The sequence below is a fragment of the Saccopteryx leptura genome, chromosome 10 (assembly GCF_036850995.1).
Source record: "Saccopteryx leptura isolate mSacLep1 chromosome 10, mSacLep1_pri_phased_curated, whole genome shotgun sequence".
Taxonomy (NCBI): Eukaryota; Metazoa; Chordata; class Mammalia; order Chiroptera; family Emballonuridae; genus Saccopteryx; species Saccopteryx leptura.
In genome coordinates this window covers 38,636,622-38,653,598 of record NC_089512.1, presented here as the reverse complement: position 1 = coordinate 38,653,598, position 16,977 = coordinate 38,636,622, and the positions used below count along the sequence as shown (strand labels likewise).

The following is a 16,977-nucleotide window of genomic DNA, read 5'->3' as shown; positions in this document are numbered from 1 at the left end:
TCTTTCCCATTTCCCAAATTCACCCCCCACCCCACCAGCCAGCCCTATAACAAGGAGGTCCAGAAAACAAGAAAGAAAGAAAGAAAAAAAGGGGGGAAGGGGGACCAGTGCTTGGCTGGTCACTATGGCAACAGTGGCAGGGCATTCAGCTGTCATTATCCCGGTAACTCACACATGTGATTATCTTAAGCTGTCCATTGAATGTAGTCCTCACTGCTGCCCAACACGGCCTTGTCGTACAAGGCAGGGACGGGAGCTGCGGGCCGCAGGCCCCAGCCGCCTGACACTGTGCTGCCCGGGCCTGGGCTCTAGTGACTCCGGTGACAAGGAGCAGAGTGACCCCTGGGAGCTTGAAGTTGCCTCTGCTCAGGAAGCAGAGCAGGAGATGGCTGAAGCTGGGCCATCACCCCAGATTAGAGGCTGGGGAAATGGGCTCCCCGTTCTACAAGCCCAGAGAGTTTTTACTGCGCGTGGGCCAGGCTGGCTGTGGTTAGCTGCAGAGGTCCTGGGGTCAAGAAAGCAGGCCAACGAGGGGCAGGGGAGCTGGACTTCCTAGAGGAGCTGCTGGCTTCATCCATTCTCAGGGTTGGGGGAAATCCAGTTATCCAGGTGCCAAACAGTCAAATCTGGCCTGAGAAGAAGACACGCTCCCTTCCATCCTGTCCACCCTGCCCCCCGGCTGTGACAATGTGGCCACTGTGTGTGATCCAGTCAGGGACATTTCCTGGCACTGCGGCTCCTGGTCTTGGGAAACCTGAGGACCTTGGTTGATCTTACCACTCCCCCTCCTGGACTCTGCTTCAGATTGTCTCTGGGCTGCGGTTCCCAGGTCCACATTCTTTGAATGACATGATCACTGGCACACTTTATATCTCCCAATGTCCCTTTTAAAATTCAGCTTCCAGAATAAGCCCATCATGACAGATATGCTCAAGCCAGGAGAGCACACAGTGGGGCCACCATCATCTGCAACTTGTACCTGGATTGCTCCAAATACCACCAGCGCAGTCGGGCCTTTCCTGCACCTGCATCCTCTGCTCATTCCCCATGAGTATGTGGCCAGCCACACAAAAATCCCCGCGACCTGAGACACTGCTCACCTGGGTCAACTCTGGCTCGTTGCCGCACAATCCACTGTTTGCACCTCAATGCCAATGCAGACCCTTACCCTGATGTGTTAGCCGGAAGGCAGAGCTCTCCATCAGTAAGATAAGTTTGAATCTTGACTCCAACATCCTGCATGTTCTCTGTGAGGTGGGGAATATGTTGGATGTGACTGTCTCCACCGGAGAGACTGGTGAATGGGACAGTGCACATGGAGATGAGGATCGGCCATGATTAACCCCTCCCCCCCCCTTCTATCAACAGAGGAGCACCTCCAATGGAAGACAGGCTGTTCAGCAGAACAGACACTGAGGCCATGGATGGGACAGAGCAGCTCGCTGAGGCCACTTCATGTCTCTCCCTTCCCAGGGGTCTTCACTTCCTAAACGTTGCCCAAGGCCCAAGGATGGGTGTTGACCCACACACAGGCTCCTCCATCACTGCCTGGAGCCAGCCACCCCCGGGTACCTTCTGTGTCCTTCTCTGGACCCCTGGCCAGGTCTCACCTGCTCTGGGAGTGGGGCCTCCTCCCTATAGGCTCCTCCCAGGCCGGCTACTCTCTGTCCGCAAACCCCACATATCACAGAGCGCCCATTCCACTACTCCCCACATAGCTTGCTTTGAAAAACAATTCATGGGGCGCTTAACACATGTACTACTCACTGGCACATGGTTTCAAACTTACCCTTTCCCTTTCGGGAAACTGGGAAACTTACTTCTCCTTGCCCCAGGTCTCTGGCTTCAGAATGACATATGTGATATGCCTTCCTTACCTTTTTTGGGGGCAGAGGTACAAGAGTGAGCTTTGAGGTCAGACAGGCCTGGCGTCGGTCTCAGTGAAACCCCCAAGCAGTCCTATGAATTCTGGATAATCAAGTCTCAGTGTCTGCTCAGCAAAATGGGAGAAGTACCACCCGGCCAGCAGGGTCTTGGTGAGAATTCAGTTAATCAAGTAGTTCAGGGCCTGGTACACAGTTGGCACTTAATTATCGGTAACTGGTAGTAGCAGTAGTTATCACTACTTTAAAGTTAAGTCCCTCAAACATGAGTCGCTGCGACCCATAGTACTAGCCAGGACAAACAGTACTGACTGAGCTTGAGTTTACAAAGAAGGTAAACACACTTTAATCCTGCCAACCACTCTAAAAAGAAGATCTTACATTACCCCTGTAGTAGAGGCAGAAAATTGGCTCAGAGAAGTTAAAAACTTAGAGGAAAATGGAAACATACCCAGGACATTAGGTTCTGAACCCTGAGCTTGCTCTTTATACTACCAATGTACAGTGGGTGTCAGACCAATTTATTCCGTACTTCGGCTGTAACTGGAGGGAAGGCCAGAGGGGTCATCCCAGGCCAGGCTCACCCCTCCAGGCCTAGGCTGAGGATTCCCCTATGTCTTCTGCCTGCCTTGATACTCCATCCTTCACCTGTTTTCCTCCTGTCCATCTTCTCTGGACCTCTTGATGCTGCCTTGCCATCCTCCTAATGCTTTGTCTTCCCCACACTTCTTTCCTTCACCAAGGTGACCAGTGTGCGGGGGCGGTACGTTCCGGCAGTCAACGCAACAAGCCCCTGCGGACCCATCTCGGCTCCATCCCCGCCCCCTGTGTCAGAAGCCCCGGTTCCTTCCCTGGCCCTGAGAGCCACGCCCACCTCTGATTAGAGAAGAGCTGTCATGAGGCAGTTGCTCCTTTCCTCATGGGGGAAAGGGTTCCAGGGCTGGGATAAGGGACATGGTAAAGGAACTGCCTTCCTGGGGAGTTTGAGAGAAGAGGAAGACCCCTGTCTCTTCAGGCAAATGAAGGTTAAGTCTGCCTCCAAACGGAGGGAAGGGGGCTGAGTGACCTTTGGCGTTCTCTCTCAGACTCTGTGGACAGAAATATCTCCTGTTCTGCTGATGAATCAGTCTGTGATCCATTTCCAAGAGCAAGAAAATAAATCTGCCAGACAGTAAGATTATGATGAACCAACACAATTCCCCAAATTCTTTAATACAGCAAGCTGGAGAGGCCTCTCTCCCTCCATCAATGTCTCTCCCTTCCACCCATACCGCCCCCAACACACATACACATGTATACACAGTCATACCCAATGCATTTCTGCAACCAGTGGAATTAATTAGCACACTACTCAATGACACTGGTAGTCACCTCTCTATTAAAGGCACACAGATGCCCACAAAAGATCTCACCTAAAAGCCCCTCAACACGGAAACCACAGACGATGAAGCCAGGCAGAACAACGCCCTAGCTGCTCACCTGGCCCACCTCTCCAGCCCTGGAGACCCACCCAGCCTGTCAGCTCACACCCATGCCATCACAGCCTTCCCAGAGCACAGATTGAGTCTCGGGGGCTTCCTCCCACCTCCCCAGGGCCCCGCCTCCACGGCTCTCACCCTGAGCCCCCCAGCCCGGGGCCTTTGTCTGTCACTGTCTCTGTCAGGCAGGTGATTTTAAACTTTCATTCCTAAAAGACATGTATTATATAAAAAATGTTTTAAGTGCCTTGGGGTGTTTTGTTCCTCACTGCTTCATAAAAGTGACATTAATAGCCAGGGAAGAGCACTGCTGAGTGCAATTACAGAGGATGTTTCAGGTATGAAAGCTGTTTTGAGCCTGCTAATGTTTCCTAATTACAGGCCTTTTGGTAGTGAGAGAAAAAGATAAAGAGTGGGTGGGAGGCCCGGGCTGGGAGCTCTGACTTATCTCCGTGGCTTACCTGAAGAGGACAGGGGAGGGGAGGGGAGGAGACGGACAGGGAGGTCCCAGGCCCATCCTCTGGGAGGCTGGGCCTCTCAGTCCAGACAGCGGTGCTAATTCCTGGGTAACAGCTGGGGAGAAGGATACCACCATGCCTTATACTGTGAGAACAAAACTTTCTAGACAGAGCCTGAATTCGAGGAGCCCACAGAATCTCACCGGGGAGCTCCTGGAAATACTGTGGTGAGCAGGATCTCACTGGGAAAGATGGTATGGCAAGATTGTCAGCAGGAGAGTGGCCTGCACGAGGCTACACGTCAGCACTGCACTTTCTGGCCATGTGGCCGGAGGTAATTTAGGGGCAGCGTTGTGCCTTAGCTTCCTCACCTGTGAAGTGGGGCTGCCGTATACAAGCAGGGCTGTAAGCACTCAGGGCTGTGACACAGTATTTGACCTTCACTGTCCCCACCTACCATCATTCACCTTTCCAGCACCTATGTCCTGAACCCTTCTGGGAAATCGCTCCCTCCCACCCTTTCGGTCCCCCTGGGTTCTGGTAGGCTCAGCATGGCAGAAGACCTGGGAGAAGTGACCAGCACTTAGTTTTTCCTGGCTGCAGGAACTGGCTCAGAGAAGGCCTGGGATTCCAGCCCAGTCAGTCAGGTGCACTCGGAGCGAATTCCATGACTTCAGCCAGGGGAACAGGAGGAGGTGTTTGCTCTGCCCCAGGGGAAATGGAGGAAGGAGGTTACAAGGGCTGGAGTTACTGAAGACATTTTATGACCAAGAGGAGGCTCAGCATGGAGCCAACACCATGGTAGTAGGGAGAGGAGAAAGGGAAGGGAAAGGAGAGAGAGAGAGAAAAAAGAGTTGGATGGAGAGAGAGAGGGAGCCTGAGGATCTAGACCCACCAACACACACAACCCCATCAGCTCCCAGACCACTCAGTTACAGAAGCTGAGATATTTCCCTGAAGACTGACTTGTGCTTTTTCTGTCACTGGCCACCAGAAAGCCCTGACTGATACAAAAGTGTAGCTTCCAGCAATCAGTGCCCAGGACAGAGGCTCACGAGTCCCACACACTAGTACCAACCTGAGAAAGGATGACCAGCTCGGCCTCCCTCTGCCTGCCTGCCCCTGGCATGGCCTGAGATTCAAATACTATGAAACTCCATTCACAGAACCATTTTGCCCAGACCTAAATTTCTCTTCTAATTTAGCTTAGGCTTTGCTGTGTTAATTAGCATGATTGAGTCATCAAAGGAAGAAAAGAGAAAAGCCAGCCCTCCAGAGGGTTAGTATTATGCTAATACTTTCCAAATGTTTATGGAAGAAAACATTTTATCCATGTTGTTTCATATACGGAACAGTGGTCAACTTTATGATAGGGACACCTCAAGAGTTAGAAATTTCACTTTAGTAATAGTAACTTTTAGTTATAGACAATAGGCTTAATGATTAACGCAAGGTAAACACTTAGTTCCAAGAGCTGGATACATAAATGGGCCTATTTAACTTCACAAGGCTGCAAGCAGTCCACCTTTGTGCTCCAGGCCCAGGAGACACACAAGATGGTATCAAAGCCTCGGTGCTCCAAGGTTGGAACACCCGCTGACAAGGATGCAGATAAAGAATTACTGGTCAGGGCTTGACCTGCGGTGGCACAGTGGGTAAAAGCATCGACCTGGAACACTGAGATCACCAGTTTGAAACCCTGGGCTTCCCTAGTCAAGGCACATATGGGAGTTGATGCTTTCTGCTCCTTTCTCTCTCTCTCTCTCTGTGTGTGTGTGTGTGTGTGTGTGTCTCCTCTCTCTAAAATGAATAAATAAAATCTAAAAAAATAATAATAAGAAGAAGAAGAAGAATTACTGGTCAGCAGATAAAGAAACACTAGAAGAATCCCTGGACTGCAACTTTTATCTAATTAACTTTTCCCTAAATTCTAAACCCCTTACCTACACCCTTCTATGCACTTTATAAAAAAGGTGGGCTGAGATGAGGTGTTATGGTGGTTTTGGGGGGGCACATAACTCCCATCTTCTCAGATCACTGGTCATCTGAACAAATCATTCAGAAAGACTCAGTCCTTTTCTCTACTTAGTTCAGTGGTTCTCAAAGTGTGCGCCAGGGTGCACTGGTGCACCCTAGAAGATTTCCAGGTGCACCCTATGGTATTCCAGAGAAATACATGCCTGTTGGGGACCAATGAACCAACAGGGTTTTTGGAGTTTAGATTTTTGGGGGACAGAGGTGTGGGGAATTGGCTGTAAGCTGACAGTCTACCCAACCCCCCACCTCACTTGCCTGATTAGGTTGCAAAAGGCTGTTAAGCTGTGGTGCTGGATTGTTTACACTACCCCCCATGTTCCCCGGAAAGACTGGAGGCAAGTTTCTTCTATCCTTTGTTTGGTGTAAAGTTAAGATGATATGGTGAGGGTTTTCTGCACTCAACACAATTAAGAGTAAAAAGAGAGGAATTCTTCAGTGTATTGATGAGGAAATGAGAGTTTGCCTTTCAAATATATGCCCAAACATTGAAGAAATCACTAGGACACATCAGGCTCATGTTTCTCATAAACACAAGAATAAAAAAACACATTCTCGCCGGGACCTACCGAATTTACTAAATCTTACTAAGAATGTATCTATCTATCTATCTATCTATATAAAAAGATAACTTTTTGATTTTTTTAAATTTTTAACTCCTCTTTTTTATGAATTCTAAAAAGCATAACTCAAAAACTGTAACATAAAAATGTTGTTAATGTCAGAAGAAATTTAATTTTGTCGTATTTATTTTAATTACCATAAAAGCACACTTGGACTTTATATATTTTTTCTTTAATATTTGACTTAATTATTATAACATATTTTTCAGAAATCTGTATATAGTGTACCTACAATTATTGGTAGGATTTTAAATGCACCCCGACTTCAAAAAGTTTGAGACCCACTGACTTAGTTGGTTGGGTGGTGATAGGCGGGATGAACACTGATACTTTGGGTTTCACTTATTTCACTGAGCAGCGGAGGAAACTGGGCTGAAAGAGTCTAAATGCTGATCTCACAGTCACACAGCCAGGGAGCTACAGGGCTGGGATGGACTCTGGTTTATCTGATACAAGGCCTGGAGCCTTCACTGCTCCTCCATCAACTTCTCACACAACAGACCAGATAAATTCCAATTGATTTCGCTTGGCCTTGGAACAAATGGGGTGTTATTAAAGTTGATTTCTCTCCTGAATGTGCTTTCTTTATTTCCATGGTGTAGGCAGCTGGCAAGGATGCCTGGAGGATCCGACAAGAAAGGGAGAGAGGAGTCAGCCAGGGATGATGGCCAAGTGGCCAAGAGGGCCCACACATGGACAACTGTAGCTGTACCTTAAGTGTGCATGGTCTCCTGGGTGTGCCTCTGTGTTGGAAGTTAATTTACCGACACAGACATTCAAATGGGATTGTTCCCTTCATAGTGACCTTCTCTGGAAGCTCTCCAATTAGTCCAATAATCTTCCCATCATTTAAGGTATTTCCAGAACTCTAAGAATTGCTTAGAGAGGCATAAGGTGAATTCAGCTCATTCAACTTCACACACACACACACACACACACACACACACACACACACACGTGCACACACATATACACATGGAACACAGATGTGCACACACCCAGCTTGCTCATTCCGAAGGCTCATTGGGCTTGGCTTTGGATTTCTCTTCCATCTTCCTCTATCAGATCGTACTTCCATGAGGAAGAATTTCTAGTAATAAAATAGTGTACAGACTCTGTCACCGGTCGTGAAAGTGGTCCCAAAGGGCAGCACAGATGGCACTGGAGTCTGGATGGCCACTTTTTAAAGATAATGCAAGGAGATGTTTATACTTAAGTCGCATGTCCCACAGATACAGAAACCTACACACACAGAGACTATCAGTGGGCCAGGTGGCAAAATCCAGTGAGCCCTGGCAAACCTCTGGGAAAGTAAAAGCACTTTGGCTTTCTATTTCAAGGAAGCTCACTATTAGAGGGACCTACGCTTGCCTTTCTAATTCATCACAGCCAGTGTCTGAAAGTAACTGGGACCTTCTGGTGGGTGTCCTGGTCTCCTTTACCAAGCTCATTGCAGGAAAGGTGGCTCTATTTACATAATTAGGCTCCTTTAAAAAAAATATTGATAACCAATTGGGTGTTGAGAGGCCTACAATAAACATTTTATTGGGCTACAATAAATCTAAATTGAGCATCTCCTAAATTCGGAACCCTGGCTTGGAAATGCAGAGAAGGCTCAAGGATGCTCTGGTCCTTCCTCATTATTTGGTGTTGGGCAAACTAGTATGTTACAAGTGTGTTAAGCTTGCTCGCTTGTACTTTGCCTGATTGGTGCATGAGCACGGGGCAGCACCATGTGTGTACAGTCTGTGTAAGGCTGCAGGTGCTTGCCCTCAGGGTGGCAGATTGTAGGTTGCAGATTGCCTGCCGCCACTGGGAGGGGCCATTTCTTGTTATTGTTTGCCAGAGACACCTCCCCCCACCACCCATTTTGCTCGTGAGTGCTGAGAGAGAGAGAGAGAGAGAGAGAGAGAGAGAGAAGCAGTCTTCCCTGCCTGTTTGTCCACCACTGCGAGACTCTAACAAACGGAATGGCCCACCATCCTCCGGCTCCACAGCTCCTTTACCGTCTGCCCGAATCCTGTGCCAACCTGCATGGTCACGGCCACCGGCCTTACATTTGGCCAACAAACTTTTACTGGAACCTGTCCCCTGCTGGGCTGGTGCTGGGCACTGGGGACACAGGGATGCTCCATTCTCTGGCCAGTGGGAGAGGCCACACGTCAATACATGAAAGCTGAACAGTTTGTTAGAAGTCAGCACCAAACCCTCTGGGCTTTAGGAAGAGGGCACACACTGGATCCCTGGTGCGGAGGAGCACCCAGGAGGGCTCCCCAAGAGATGAGAACAGAGTTGATACCTGGGGGCTGGAGAGGAACACAGGGAGAGAGCGCCAGGCAGCATCTAGAAACTGGGGCAGGTAGTCAAGAGGGGGCCCGTGCAACCCTAACGACTACCTCTTACCAACTGCTGCCCGTGCCTGGGCACCGCAGAGCGTTGACCACGGGCCCTCACTGAACTCCCCCGCTGCCCGAACGCCTGGAATGTGAAGGCCAGGGAACCTCTTAGATCAGGGCTGAAAGCAAAGGTCTGGGAGAAGTAACTAAAGCCAGGCATCGCCAGGCTAAAGGGAGGCATGGCCAGGGCCCCAGTGAGGGTGCCCGGGGTCCCTTTTCATGGGAACTCAGCCCCTCCCTCCCTGGCATTTGCTACTGTATAGATGTACTTATTACTTTTTCTCTCTGCTCACCAGGTGACCTCTGATTTGTGTTAAACCGAAAGGATTTAAATTAAAACTGCAGTTAGACTAAAAAGCAACATTTTGCATTTGAGCATAAACACTCTGTGTTTCACATGTAATGTTATGATCCACCTGCCAGCAGTATAACAGACAAGAGTTTGTGTGCTATGTGTGGGTGGGCAGTCCAGCCCCCCTTCCCACATCTGGCAGTTCTCCAGTACAGCACTGAAGACCCCCAAGGAGCCCCATGAAAGGAGGAGCCCCTCAGTCTCTCCCTGGGGAGCCCACCTCACAGGCCTGCACTGTAGGGTTCACTGAATGCCAGCGGGCTCTCTGGCAGAGGTATGGATGAAGTGAACCCAGTTCCTGGGAAGCCCCAGGCTCCCAGAACAATGTACACCCACCCTTCTCCATCTTACACATGCACGTGTGGGATCCTGACTGCACAGGACAATCTGAGGCCCTGGCTGCCTTTCTGAGATGGGGAGCCCCGTCCCCCCACCCCCACCCCGGGTCACAGGAAGATGCAGAGCGCCCACCCAGCCTCCTGGCTGGTCAAATGCCTGATCCTGACCACCCTCCCCAGACCTCTTCATCACCCAGAAGTACTGTCTGCCTTACACCCAGGCCCTGACGCGAGGCCACTGCCTCTGTCGTCTGTCCTCTGGAACCTCTGTCCTCCTCCAGTCTCACTGAGATCCCTGGGCCCTGGATTTTGTCACAATGGCCAGTCCGTCTTGGCTTCACTCCTCTTGTTGGGGACACACCATGATACAAGGTGCCAACCTCCTCTCACCAGTGTCCCCAGCCCCTCACCCCTCCAGGCCCACCATTCTGTACGACCACGGATGGGGCCACCCCGGTACCTCCTCCAGCCACAGTCAGACCACTGAGGGGAGCCTGCAGCCACAACGCGACCCTAACTCCCAGCCGTGTCCCTTCTAAACATGCCAGCCTCTCTCCAGCTCCTCCAGCCACAGTCAGACAGCGGAGGGGAGCCTGCAGCCACAACGCGACCCTTACTCCCAGCCGTGTCCCTTCTAAACATGCCAGCCTCTCTCCACCTCTCCAGCAACAGCCATTACTACAAACCTTTTCCACCCCCCTAAAACCTGCTACCCAAAACTCCCCGCCCCTCACTCTCTGAACCTTGCCTCCAACCTCAGAGAGAAGCTAGTGAGTTAAAAGAACTTTCCATTTTATGGCTTCTGTCACCACATTGAGCACGCGCACCTCTCTTGTAGGCACCCTAATTCTGTCCTGCTATTTTGCCTGAAGAAAGAGTCCCCTGTCCAGGAAGGAAATTCACCCAGAGCTCCCCGGGGCTCCTCCTTCCTCCGGTCTCCCCAGCGCTGTCTTCCTTCCCTTCCCTTTGCAAACTGCTGTCTCCACCTCCTCTCCTCCCCACTGACCCTCCAACTCTCTGCTTTCTGGCTTCTTGTTCCTGTCCCTTCTGAAACCCTCCACACGAGTCACCAATAGGGCCCTTGGTGACTAAGCCCAGTGGAGACATTTAATGCCAGCAGCATTTGCCACTCCGTCCCCTCTTCCTCCTGACCCTTTCTCTCCTTGGCTTCTGTGAGAGGGCACCTCTTGGCTTCTCCTGCCACCCAGGCCATACACTCTCAGTCCCCTTCTCAGGCTCTTCTTTCTCTGTGTGACACTCCAATGCAGGTTATCCATCCAATGCTGTCACCTCTTCTCCTTCCAGACAAACACTCTCCCTACGAGACCGCAGTCCCAGGACCCCCAGCCTTGGTTGTGGGGCTGCCCTACCTTCTGATCCCGTTGCCCACGGGTCAGATGCTGACAGCACTCCTCTCTGTGGGTGTCCCAAAGGCACTCCAAACTCAACAGGTCTCTTCCCACCCAAGCGTGCCCCTCCTCCTGGATTCCCCATCGTCGAGAACGGCGCCATCAGCCACCCACTTGCCCAAGTCTGAAACTTTCAACAAATATACATACATGGTCAGGTAGCGAACTAGGTGCCAGTTTCCAAAGGCAAACAAAGTCCTGGACACCTTGGAGGTTACAGTGTGTAGCCAAGGGGTGGGCAGGAAGGGAGGAAACGAGTTGGATCCCATACTAACACAGAGAGATGGTAACCTGCAACTGTGAAAAGTGCCACCGAGAAAACCTCCCCCAGCCCCAGAAGACCTGAGATGGGGGACTCAGTGTGGTCACTGAGCAGCAAAGGCCTTCAGGAGGGTGGCCGAGTGAGACGAGGCCTGAAAGTGATAAAGAAGTCAAGGCTGGCTCCAGTTTCTGGCCTTTACACTGTGCTCAGACGGAGCCCACGTGGGGAGAGGAGGGTGAACTCTGCCTGGGCCATGTTGAGAGCGAAATGCCTGTGAGCAGCCAATGAGGGATGGGAGAGTTGGATATGTGAGTCCGGGCTAGGGACACAAACTTGGGAGCCACTGGGGTGTTCACAGAATGGAAAGGGACTGTCAGAGTGAGAACAGAGGAAGACGAGGAGAGGGCTTGGGATGGAAGGATAGTCCTTGATCCTCCCTTTCGACCCTCCTGATGCTCATTCTGTACCAGAAAGGCTCTGACGCTGCTCGGGACACCAGGAGAAAAACTGTCTGGCTGTTTGTCCCCGAGAGAAGAGCGAGCATGTCGGGGAATGGCAGCTGAGCACCGCCTCAGTGACTGCTAACCAGCTCGGTGGGGGAACGCGGACACGCCGAGAACAGCCCGGCCAGCTGTCTCTAAAGGGCACTGCTTGACTCGGAACGCTTTCCTAAAGGACACTCTTCCTTGGGAGGGAAGATAAGAAGTTTAAAGATGACAGGTGGTATGTACAAACATCAAGGGAAAAATTAATGACCATAAATCATGCCAATGCCTTGTGAAAGCAAACAAACCTTCAAATAATAACATAATTTATAAAAGAGAGGCAAGTTCTTAATCTCTAGGCAACCGGAAATGTTGATACCTATCAGTTTTGCATAAAGTCCCCTCCATAGTTGTCCAGTGTTCCCAGTAGGATTTCTACTGCCCCACTCTACCCCATCTCCTTGGGAAACACCAGCTCATCCCAGCCCTTGCCTGCCCACCCCAAGGGCTGACGTGAGCACCTGGGACGGTGTGTTTCTGTAAGTGCTGGGACATTCTGGGGCCAGGTGAAGGTGAGAGCCCAGGGGGACAATGCACAGGTGAGATCGGGACAGCTCTGTGATCTGAATGGCCCAGGTACAACTGCCCCTACAGCAGAACTGGATCTGCTGGGACCACAGGGTGCAGAGCAAACCTTGGCCCTGGGCAGAGCTTACCAACGGCAGGAAAGGAGAGAGGAGATGAGGGACAGAAGATGAAGCCTGGGACCCCCTGCTCTGGTCGAGTTCCCCCCTCGTGGGATGAAGAGTCACTACCCCTCCTGCGTTTTCCCTTCGTGATGAAGCCGTGCAGCTAGCCGGTCAGCCATGCCGAGCACTAGAACGTCACCTCCACCTTCTCCCTCTCCTGACAGCCCATCCAGTGCCAAATGCTGCCCATGTTTTCATCTTAGCTTCACTCGAGCTGGCCTCCGAGTGTCCCGTTTTAATTAGACTCTTCTGACCCACACAAGACAGATGAAAGAGCCTCTTAAATGCTTCTATCTCAACTGTGCTCCACAATCTTATCAGCGAGTGTGACTATTTTATTCTCCTGCCCAGAATCTCTTTATTACCGACAGGATCAAGCCCAACGGCAGTCACAGCCCTTCTCTGCCACACCACCTTCCAATCTTCGCCCAGCCTGTCTCAGCGCGTCCACACTCTGCCATGCCCCAGACGCACAGGCTCTTCTGTCTTTCCATGGCTCCACACCTGGAATCGCCCATTCCTCCTACTTAGAATATCCTTGCAGACTCCCCATTCACTACCATCAGCCTACTACTCGTTCTCCAAATCACAGCTTGTAAAGGTTCCTTGTCTTCCTCCAAAGTTGCTCACTCCCAGCTCTGTGCCCACACCTGCCTGTTAATCTCTCTACTGCCCCAAAAGAGAGATGTATTTCAGCTTATTCTTGAACTTGGTGGTCCCCAACAGGAGGCCATAAGCTTCTCAAAGCTGTTCCATTTTTATAGCTATGGGGTCTGGACAGGTGCATGAACACTGAACAAATAAATCAAGAAAATCTCTCACATGACCAGGCAGTGGCACAGTGGATAGAGCATTGGCCTAGGATACTGAGAGCCTAAGTTCAAAACCCCAAGGTCACCGGCTTGAGCACGGGCTCATTCGGCTTGAGCACAGGGTCACCAGTTTAAGTGCAGGGTCACCGGCTTGAGTGTGGGATCATAGACAAGACCCCATGGTCACTGGCTTGAGCCCAAGGTTGCTGACTTGAGCCCAACATCACTGGCTTGAGCAAGGGGTCATTGGCTCAGCTGGAGCCCCCCCCCCCCAGGTCAAGGCACATATGAGAAAGCAATCAATGAACAACTAAGGTGTCACAATGAAAAATTGATGCTTCTCATCATTCTCTCCCTTCCTGCCTATCTCTCAAAAAAAAAATAAATAAATAAAAAAGGACATCTCGCCAAGGCAATCTGCAGGTGAAGAGAGAGAGCCTCCACCTTTCTGAGCCCCAGCTCCCCCTCATGCCCTTGCCCTCTCAGCAGCCCCATGGGCATCTCAGAGCTCTGACCTGCCCCAGCGCCACTGGCCTGAGTGCCGACGACTGGCAGCCATTGTCCCCATCCCCACCCAGGCCTGGTCTAGTCACCTAGGGGCCAGCCCCTTGAAAAGGCGTTGTCAAGAGGCGGTCTACACTGCCACATCAGAGAACAGCTCGGGCCTGAGAGCCCGGCACTGCCCCTCTGTGGATGCGCAGCAGACACAGCCGTCCACACCGACATCCCCACCCTCAAAGGGGCTGCTTTAGGCAGGCGCTGCCCCCCCAGCCACCCCCAGACCCGGGACTGCCCAGCAGGATGCACGATGGAGGGTCTGACACTCACCCCTGATGCGGGATTGGCTGTCCAGCCCAGCTCTGCGGTAGCCGTCCTGGTGTCCATTAAAGTTTCTGTGGATCAAAAAGAGAAAACCTGGTGGGTGAGAAGGATTGCAGGACAGTGGCCTTTCTGTTCATGAAGTTCCTTAGGATTGTAAGTGTCAGTGCCAGGAGCCCTGGGTCCCTCCGGGAGCAGAGAAGGGGAGAGGTCTGCCAGGATGGTGTGCTCACGGCAGAGGTGACTGCAGACCTCAGGTTTCCTGATGCCCAGTCTGCTGCTCTCACCTCAGACCTCCTCAAGCCACCTGTGTCATTTATCTACTCATCTCTTTACCCCCGAGATACAGCTTCTTCCCTCAATACTTGACCCAGAGGTTCTTCGAGGGTCATGCAGACTCAGTAGCCAAATTTAATTCCTGCCTCAGGCCTCCCTGGGCCACCTCCTCTGCACTCCTCCTCCCCACCCTCTGCTTCTCAGCCTCACTGTCCTGCTCCCCTCTGCTCCCCTGTAGGCATCCTGGGCCACCTCCTCTGCACTCCTCCTCCCCACCCTCTGCTTCTCAGCCTCACTGTCCTGCTCCCCTCTGCTCCCCTGTAGGCATCCTGGGCCACCTCCTCTGCACTCCTCCTCCCCACCCTCTGCTTCTCACTGTCCTGCTCCCCTCTGCTCCCCTGCAGGCATCCTGGGCCACCTCCTCTGCACTCCTCCTCCCCACCCTCTGCTTCTCACTGTCCTGCTCCCCTCTGCTCCCCTGCAGGCATCCTGGGCCACCTCCTCTGCACTCCTCCTCCCCACCCTCTGCTTCTCACTGTCCTGCTCCCCTCTGCTCCCCTGCAGGCATCCTGGGCCACCTCCTCTGCACTCCTCCTCCCCACCCTCTGCTTCTCACTGTCCTGCTCCCCTCTGCTCCCCTGTAGGCATCCTGGGCCGCCTCCTCTGCACTCCTCCTCCTCACCCTCTGCTTCTCACTGTCCTGCTCCCCTCTGCTCCCCTGCAGGCATCCTGGGCCGCCTCCTCTGCACTCCTCCTCCCCACCCTCTGCTTCTCAGCCTCACTGTCCTGCTCCCCTCTGCTCCCCTGTAGGCATCCTGGGCCGCCTCCTCTGCACTCCTCCTCCCCACCCTCTGCTTCTCACTGTCCTGCTCCCCTCTGCTCCCCTGCAGGCATCCTGGGCCACCTCCTCTGCACTCCTCCTCCCCACCCTCTGCTTCTCAGCCTCACTGTCCTGCTCCCCTCTGCTCCCCTGTAGGCATCCCTGTTGACACCCTTCAGTGATTTCCCTCCTCTGGCCCCAAGCGCTCTCCCAAGCGGCCCCCGGCAGGCCTCTCTCCCCCTGGGCTCGGAAACATGCTGAGCCCCTTCCCGGGACTCCGCTGGGGACTCGCACAGCTTGGGCAAAGGCCTCACCCCGAACACAAACGCACACGTCAGACCCTCGCGAGCTGCTTCCGGGTTACCAATCCCTCCGGCCACTAAGTGAGAGACAGACACCCTGACCCCTGGGAGCCATCGGGGCAACTACAGGACACACACCGAGACCACCAGGCACCAGGTAGTGACCACAGAGTTGCAGTTGATTACAACAGTTTTCTAGAAGATAGCAGTAACATGTCCTGAAAACAGGGCTTTTTTTTCCTTCTTTTTTTCCCTTTTCAGTCTATTACTGGCTGCCATCACGTCTCACCAGAAAGTGCTCCCCCCAAAGGCGGCCCATCAGCTCCTGGTCAGCAAACCCAACAGCTTCTTTGTTTATTTACCAGCCTTATTCAGGTAGGACTGGCACACAGTAAGCTGCACATGTTAAGACATACAATTTGATAAGTTTTTTGTTGTTGTTGTTTTGTTTGGGGTTTTTTTTGTATTTTTCTGAAGCTGGAAACGGGGAGAGACAGTCAGACAGACTCCCGCATGCGCCCGACCGGGATCCAACCGGCACGCCCACCAGGGGGCGACGCTCTGCCCCTCCGGGGCGTCGCTCTGTCGCAAACAGAGCCACTCTAGCGCCTGGGGCAGCGGCCAAGGAGCCATCCCCAGCGCCCGGGCCATCTTTGCTCCAACAGAGCCTTGGCTGCGGGGAGGGAACGAGAGAGACAGAGAGGAAGGGGAGGGGGTGAAGAAGCAAATGGGCGCTTCTCCTATGTGCCCTGGCCGGGAATCGAAGCCGGGTCCCCCGCAAGCCAGGCCGACGCTCCACCGCTGAGCCAACTGGCCAGGGCCCAATTTGATAAGTTTTGACATATATTTACACCCATGAAACCATCACCACAATCAAGATAATATAGCCATCATTTCCAGAAGTTTGTCCCTTTGTAATCCCTCCTTCCCTCCTGTCCCTGTCCCACCTTCTCACTGTCCCCAGGCAATGACAGATCTGCTTTCTGTCACTATGGATTAATTGGTATCTTCTAGAATAATACATAAGTAGAATCATGTTGTATATGCTGTTGTTGTTTTCTGACTTCTTTCACTCAGCATACTTGTGACTTTTCGCATTCTGTATATCATAGCAATAGTTCATTCCTTTTTATTGCTGAGTAGTATTCCATTATATAGACACATTGCAATTTGCCCATTTATCTGTTCTTCCCAGTTTGGGGCTATTACATGAGAGTGAACAAGAGTTCCCATTCCTCTACATCCTCACCACCATTGACACTGTCAGTCACTTTTAATTGTGGCCATTTTAACAGGTGTGTAGTGGTACCCCATTGTGGTTTTAATTTTCAGGTCCTTAATGATGAATAATACTAAACATCTTTACACAAGCTTCTTTGCTAGCTGTATATTTTTGGGGTGAAGTGTCTGTTCAATATTTTTCCATTTTTAAACTGGGTGGTTTGTTTTCTTATTATTGGGTTTGGAGCATTCTTTATATA

The 16,977-nt window shown here is 51.8% G+C and overlaps 1 protein-coding gene across 1 annotated transcript in view; it reads right to left on the bottom strand.

The window, feature by feature from the left end:
- The window catches only part of EPHB1 (EPH receptor B1), a 445,622-nt gene that overhangs the window by 293,863 nt on the left and 134,782 nt on the right, over window positions 1-16,977 (bottom strand). The window contains exon 2 of the mRNA XM_066350317.1: window positions 14,108-14,172. Within this exon, the coding sequence (XP_066206414.1) occupies window positions 14,108-14,172 (65 nt within the window). The remainder of the gene's footprint in view (window positions 1-14,107; window positions 14,173-16,977) is intronic.